The sequence below is a fragment of the Patiria miniata genome, unplaced genomic scaffold (assembly GCF_015706575.1).
Source record: "Patiria miniata isolate m_02_andy unplaced genomic scaffold, ASM1570657v1 HiC_scaffold_2, whole genome shotgun sequence".
In the NCBI taxonomy this organism is placed as follows: Eukaryota; Metazoa; Echinodermata; class Asteroidea; order Valvatida; family Asterinidae; genus Patiria; species Patiria miniata.
In genome coordinates this window covers 6,433,762-6,440,886 of record NW_024037058.1, presented here as the reverse complement: position 1 = coordinate 6,440,886, position 7,125 = coordinate 6,433,762, and the positions used below count along the sequence as shown (strand labels likewise).

The 7,125-nt window shown below is 39.5% G+C and overlaps 1 protein-coding gene across 1 annotated transcript; it reads right to left on the bottom strand.

The window, feature by feature from the left end:
- Window positions 1-2,111: 2,111 nt before the first annotated feature.
- On the bottom strand, window positions 2,112-4,511 carry LOC119726599 (E3 ubiquitin-protein ligase TRIM71-like). The gene has a single exon (XM_038198338.1). It carries the CDS (start codon window positions 4,431-4,433, stop codon window positions 2,490-2,492), a length of 1,944 nt encoding a protein of 647 aa, XP_038054266.1. The 5' UTR covers window positions 4,434-4,511; the 3' UTR covers window positions 2,112-2,489.
- Window positions 4,512-7,125: the final 2,614 nt, after the last annotated feature.

The following is a 7,125-nucleotide window of genomic DNA, read 5'->3' as shown; positions in this document are numbered from 1 at the left end:
TTTCCCACTTCTTAGAGTAAGATCATCGGTGTTATCACATTTTTATTTGTGAAAACTTGGGCATGAAAAATGGTAGACAATTATAGTTGGTTAAAAGTGTTATACATTGTGAGTGGATTATGTACAATTGTACATTGAGATTTGACCAGACTTCCAAGATGAATGATGCAATATGTGGCACTGGCAACTAACAATGGAAGTCTATGCTTACGATGACCTGTCTGCGCTAATGACCTGTCTGTGCAGTAACCAAGTAATGAGCACTGAATCACTTTTCAGTAAACAAAGAAATAGATTTTTATGTGAACTAATAAGCCAGTGTAGTAATAACATCCTACTTTGTTTACATGTGCACTTTCTAAAGGAGCCAGTGGTGGTCTACAGTCCACTGAGCACCATAGGAAAGCACACACATAAACAAAGTGTGACGTCATTACTACGGTACAGAGGCTTATAGACAGGGGTATACCTTTTTCGATTTTAGTTCTGATATGAAAGGAGATTTCTGATATTTTAGATACCCTGGGAAATTTATGTGCAACAAACCATGCATAAATATCACCGCACACAAATATTGGTGAACCCCAAGCTTCTAGATCTAGAAGCTTAACCCTAGTTACGCTGCTCAGGTACCTTTAGAAAGTCCCAGATACTAATTGGTAAAATAACAGACTTTGGATCTTTGCTGAAATGCCATTGTTGTCATGGAAGCTGCGTTCTCTTGGAGAGATATTCAGTAATTAAAGCAAATGATCATTTCTTCATAAGGAGTGCGTTCAATTAATTCCCCTGTGCTTACTCGTGCAAGTGCAACAGCGTTCGATTTACCTCTCACAAGACTTCTCGCGCTTACTAGAGGCTGGCCCAAGTAACCGACTCGCTGAGCCGGTTACTTGGGTAAGTATCCCATAAGACCATGCAATAAACATGGCTGCCAACATGACGTCCAGTGGGCGCCTCATGCTGTGTCCAAAATGGGCTTCCAGAGCTATGGCTACGTCTATTGTCAGCGTGTCCCTGCGTATTTTCAATGGGCGTGGACCTAGATAGCTCTAGACAGTTGATTTGTATGCAGCCCATGTCATGTCAAAGTTCAACTTTCCAGCTCTTGCACGAAACTGTACCCAAATTGTTCGTTACTTAGCTCCACTGCGCATGTCTGTCATCACGCCAGGAGCCAGGCGCGAGTTAGCTGTGGGAAGTAATCAAATGCACTCTTAGACTACTTGGTCAATCAGCATTTAGCATACCAATACTTATTCAAAGAAGCAAAAGCCTCAATCATTTATGGAATGAACTAAACTATTACCGTAAAGATATGGAACCTCTCACAAGTTGGTCATTCTATACATTTAGGGTCCAAAGTCTGACATTTTTCCTGTCCCTGTAACCTCCAAATTTATAATTTGCCATTCAAGTGGCATTAAAAATGACTTCAAACTTAATAATATTTGCTGGATAGGTCATTTGATTCACAGAAGCATTCTTGGAGGAAGAGTACACACATAAAGGAGTGCATCTTCAATTACAAAATCGTAGATGCCAGACGTATAGGGACAGGAAAAAGTGGACCCCAAATTCATAGAATGTTCTAAATGCAACTTCTATTGTAGTATGTAAACAATCACATATGAGGAAGGCAGAAAAAAATATTTCAATTTACAAATGTACATCCATCATACTAACCACATTTACAAACATCCATGTATCATTGCAGTAGAATGCACAAGGTTTTCATTTTCAACTTGGTTGTAAATGTAATGAAACTAATATTAGTTTGATGACGCACTCGGAAAGCACTGGGAAAGAGACAACCAAGGGATTGCATATGATTTACTTTGAAACTATCACTTTAGTTCAAAATCACATATTTCGTCCAGTTGCTTTTGAGTATTTACTTTTGTCTCGTGTACACGGAGGTGCAAAATCTTTCTCATTTGAAACTCAGTTGTGTTTTTTTTTAACTCACCAATTTTCCCCATAATTGGAAATATTGAATAACAAAATCTAAGGAAATCTTTACATTTCACAAAGGAGTAGGGTTATATCTTATACTTTCAAAACACATCATGCATTGACTTTGCATTTGCTGAGATGAATCCGAAAAACTTGAATTGCCTCTCGTGGTAATATTTTCCCTCTCGTTTTTTAATAATTTTAAAATGTGCAATCTGCCCTATTTGCAAACAATGTGAAGGGTCATTTCTTTGCTGTCATTATTGGGCCCCCAGATCTGTGATTTTATAGGAAGTAGCAAGTAGAGCGGGTGTTAAAGTCCAAGATTTTTTAAAGGGGAAGTGGTTGAGGTATGAGAGTCAACACGTACGGAGAGCAAATACCTTAGAAATAAACCAAATATAGAATATTGTTGAATGTCTTATTCGAGAGATGAACTTCAAGGTTCTTTTCAGTGATAATTAACAATATTCAATGTCTGATGGAAGTGGTTGGTGGATACACTGGATAGCCCCAGTTTAATTAATCTTTCCTTACACTCGGTGATAGACCTTTACAGACAGTCCTGCAGCCACTACCAGATCACCACCTGATGTGAATGTGATGCCACGTGGAGAACCACATCCCTCGATCACACATCCAATGTACTTGCCATCAGGACTATAATGCAGAATAAAACCTGTTGAATATCCACCCACAGCAACATAGATGCTGCCATCACTGTCACAGCACACACCAGTAGGGTGCCAATCCCCCTGCATGTTGCTGGTCAGTTCTACTGAGAATACACTGGCACCATAGTAGTCTGCACAAACCAACTTTTTGTTCTGAAATGTTGTGTAGAAAAGGCGGTGATTGTACATTGCCAGATAACCTCCAACCATTGGAGCAGGCAGTCTCCTGATGAGGGATCCATCTGGGTTGTGTAGAGATATCTCCTCCTCATCTTCATAACCCACTGCTATCAGATTGCTGTCATCCACTGCAAGGCATGTTGGTTGGCTGTCTGACCCTCTACCTGGTGTGAACTGATGGAGGAGCTGATGTTGCCTGTTGAAGACCTTGACTACTGGACCATCTAGAGCAAGGAGCTTGTCATCTTTACTCACTGCAGTACACCTTACATCATCAGTGAGGCCATTGATTTGTAGCCTTTGTGGGATAGGAGATGGTGTATGTTGACTATTGGTCAGTGATACTGTGAATAGTGTATTTTTCAAATTGGTTAATACTATGTTATTGTCAGAGAGTGCTGACACATGTCGTAGCCGTGTATTTCCTAATTCAAAGTTCTTGATATCAGTCTTCAGTTCCCATTTCTCCTTCACACATGATCTTGCAGGTCTTGGTGATTGCTTTGCTGCAGCCTTTGGCTCTTCTTTCAGAATGAGTCTCCCAAGTGACCTCTCACCTTCTTCAAAGTCCATGAAGGTCAACTTGTCAGGAACCTGCTGTGGCTGTTTCCCTGTCAATTCACTGAGGTTATGCACGAGTTTCTGCTGAAGTTCAAGAATCTCATAGCAACTTGCTTGATTCATGAGTTGTTTCACCTCCTTCAGCTTGTGCTTTGTCTGGGTCACATCTTTGCTGTTATTGGATTGAGCTGCATCAAATGTTGTTACTCTTTTTTGATAAATCCTGTCAGTCTCTTTTAACAGTTTCTGCTCCTCCTGTCGGATCTTGGCAACCTCTTGGTCAGCTTTCTCTGTGATTTTCTTTCTGGTGTTTGCAAACATGGTATTGAGTTTCTTACGAGATTTGCAAGTCTTCTCAATGGTGTTGTTCAGGTTTGTTTTATTCTTACCAACTCTTGCAACAAGTTCTTTAACTTTTTTCTTACATTTCTCAAAAGCCACAGGTAGTCCAATGAGGGAGTGTTTTGCATGGTCAAGTACCGAGCAAGTTGTACATATGACTTGCTGACATGTGTTGCAGTAGACATTGAGATTCTGATCTGGATGCTTACCACATTTGGGAACTTCTTCTCTTAGTTTACTCTTGTAGACAATCTCTCCTGATCGAAGTTGGGCCAGTGTATATATTTTGTGAGATTTCACGACAGCAATACGTCCATGTGCCTTATGACATTTTTTACAGAGGAAATGATCACAGTCCATGCATCTTGAAATAGCCTGATTCTCCTCATCACAGTTTTGACATTTGATGTCTGAGCCTTGACCTTCCAGTAGCTTTTCCTGCATTGTAACTTCCTCCACCAGGGCACTGAATGCAAAGTTATTAGGGAGATCAGCAACCCCAGACCCTTCCAACATGGTGTCACGTCTGCACAGAGGACATGTCAGCTTTGTACCACTAGGATCTTGGCTCTGTCTGAGCTCTTGGAGGCATTGCAGGCAAAAACTATGCAAACAGTCCAGCAGTTTGGGCTGCCTGAAACGGTTGGAGCAGATGGAGCATTCCAGATGATCCACATTAATCTTCTCCAACACTGATTGAGCTGTAACATTAGATGCCATCTTGGTCCTTCAGTTCAGCATGTATTGTTAATATTCTTGGACCTGTTAATTAGAAGAACAAGGTGACCTGCATCTTAAATCATGAATCATTAGTTCTTCTGTGGTTTGGTCAAATGGGTTATTTTTCTTTTTTCTTTTTTTTATTGTACATTTTGTTTTACAGACGCACTGTTCGATTTCTAAAACATAAATGGGTGCACCTGTAAACAAAAAAAGCAAAATCTAAAGGAACTGAAATTTGAAATAATTTTCCCCCAAAAAAATCCTCCAAAGGCACAAATGTTTGCGAAGAAAAAGTTTATTATTGCATGGTGTACCTTTCTCATATTAAAAAAAAGAAAGTAAAAAATGAAGTAAAAAAAATAAAGAGGAAAAATTAGGCAAAAGTTGCCAGGTCATGAGCAGGCTGAATGCACAATATGCTCTACACCAAGGCACAAGCACGCTGCCACTAACCATTCAGTCAATATACTTTTTCTATATTGAATATTTGGTTTTGCCCTTCACCAAAGTATTTTTATACTTTTTATGAAGTTGCATTCACGTAAACATTCGTGTAAGCAAAGTTTCGTACCATAGTGCTTGCCATGAGCATTGCCCATGCGTTTGCAGCATCTCAACAAAACCCAGTTGATGTATGGCCAGAGAAACTGACACTTCTCTGGCTGTGTTGTGATACGGTAAATTTCATGCTTTTATTTGTTCCAACACTGCCACTGCAATAATCACAAGTACGGAGAAAATATAAAATTAAAAAGTGGCTAAACATCTCAATTTTATCTTGTTCAATTTGGCCTACAAAATAAAAAAGGCAGCAGAAAAGAAAAAGAGTGTGGCCTTAATGAAATTGTTGCTTTTCTAATACATGAAAAAAAAACACCCAAAAACGTCTAATCCAATGATAGTTGATAGAATGCATTAACTCATTTTTCCCCATTTGGTGAAGTCATGATTTTCTTCAGACTGGTTAAACAAACTGCTCATGGTGCATCAGAGAAGGAAACTGAAGTACAAATTTCTAGTCAAATGTCTGCACAGATTCCTATGGGGTTATTGTGGTTACATTTGTCAAGCTTAGTCTCAACTAAACATACCTGAATGATGTCAGAAGATATTTCTGCAAGCAATTTGGCTGTTTGATGAAGAAACTGGTGGACTATTTGGTGGATTCTCACTCTCTGGATTGACTTGAATATCTGTAGGGTGTAGCATTGCTCACTGCCTGTAAATTCCCAATTCTATAAATACACCAGACTGCAATGGATCACAGGTCACACAGTTGAACTTGTATTGCCTAGTCAACAGGTCTTGTTATTTTCTGAACCCCTTCAAAGCCAGTTTCTGGTAACAATAGATTTACCAAGGGCCTGTTCCAGTTGCTGTGTTACACTGAAGTGGAAATATTCAACACATGTAATATGTTGAACTGTAGGTCTATGTACATGTTTGTACATTTGTATGAAATATCTGTAGCAAAGGAAATATATGCCAATGTATGCATGACACTCACTAGATTACAGTACAAGATATAGAACATTATAAGTTAGTTATTCCATGGTTATTCCTGTCAGTCCCATTTGGAAATCTTGAAACCTAAATACAGCATTGTATGGTATCTTATACTCATAATATTCCTTTTCACATTTCCAAAGGAATTTTCATGAGTATTTGAAGACTGTAAACAGTGTCTATACTGTGCATGAATAATTACAATTGAGACATTTGATATGGGATCACAATATAAGATATTTGTGATGACTTGGGTTAAGTTTTTCAAAAATGCTTTTAAAGTAACAGATTTTCCCAAAGAATCATTGTTTCTTTTGGTGTCGACCTTGCAAAGAAAACAAAAACAAAAACGTAAATAATCCTTTTAAAGGTTTCTCGCATCGAAAGTGAGTTCATTATGGGTGATGTGTGTACTGCACATCGACTGCAAAATGCAGCCTGTGCCCCAGTGTGTAATGTGATGGCCATACATGTACATGTACATAGCACCCGAGGCAATTTGCAGCCCCTGGGTGTTAAAAACGTCATATCCCACACAGCGGCCTATCCAGCTTTTGATGTCAGGGGGGCAACCGCGAAAACCAAAAGGGGGTCGGGGGGGGGGGGGTCAGGCTGGTACTCATTTTCCAAATGGGGGCTTTTTCAAAAGTGACCATTATTATGCATACTGGAAAATATATGCCGATTTTCACAGATCAATGTAATGGTTTCGGAGCTTGGTTTCTTTTTTTCCTGTCAGAACTCTCTAACCATTTATGGAAATAGTTACTGAAAAAATATCTTTCAAAAAAGCTGCTGGGGACAAGGTGCCCCCCCCCATCCCCTGCCCTGCCCCATCCCCTGCCCCCTCCCCTCCCCTCTGGATACACCACTGATCCCACATCACATTAGTCAACAATTGTCAATTGTAATTGAAGTCCGAGCTAGAAAGAGAAAAAGTATTGTAACATGTGTTGTCAATTTGTTTACTTTAAACTTCAGGTGCTAAATGAAATGTCAGTGGCAGTCAACTGTGAGGAAGCCAAGAAACCTGTCTGCAAAAACAAGAACAGATTCCCCAATGTACTTCCATGTACAGGTAAGTTCATTTTGTAGAAATTAGTATCAGTTTAAATAGACCGTCAAGTTGAAAAGTGGCCTCTTGAGGCAAACACTTGTTGGCACACTCGCACAGCATTGTGGA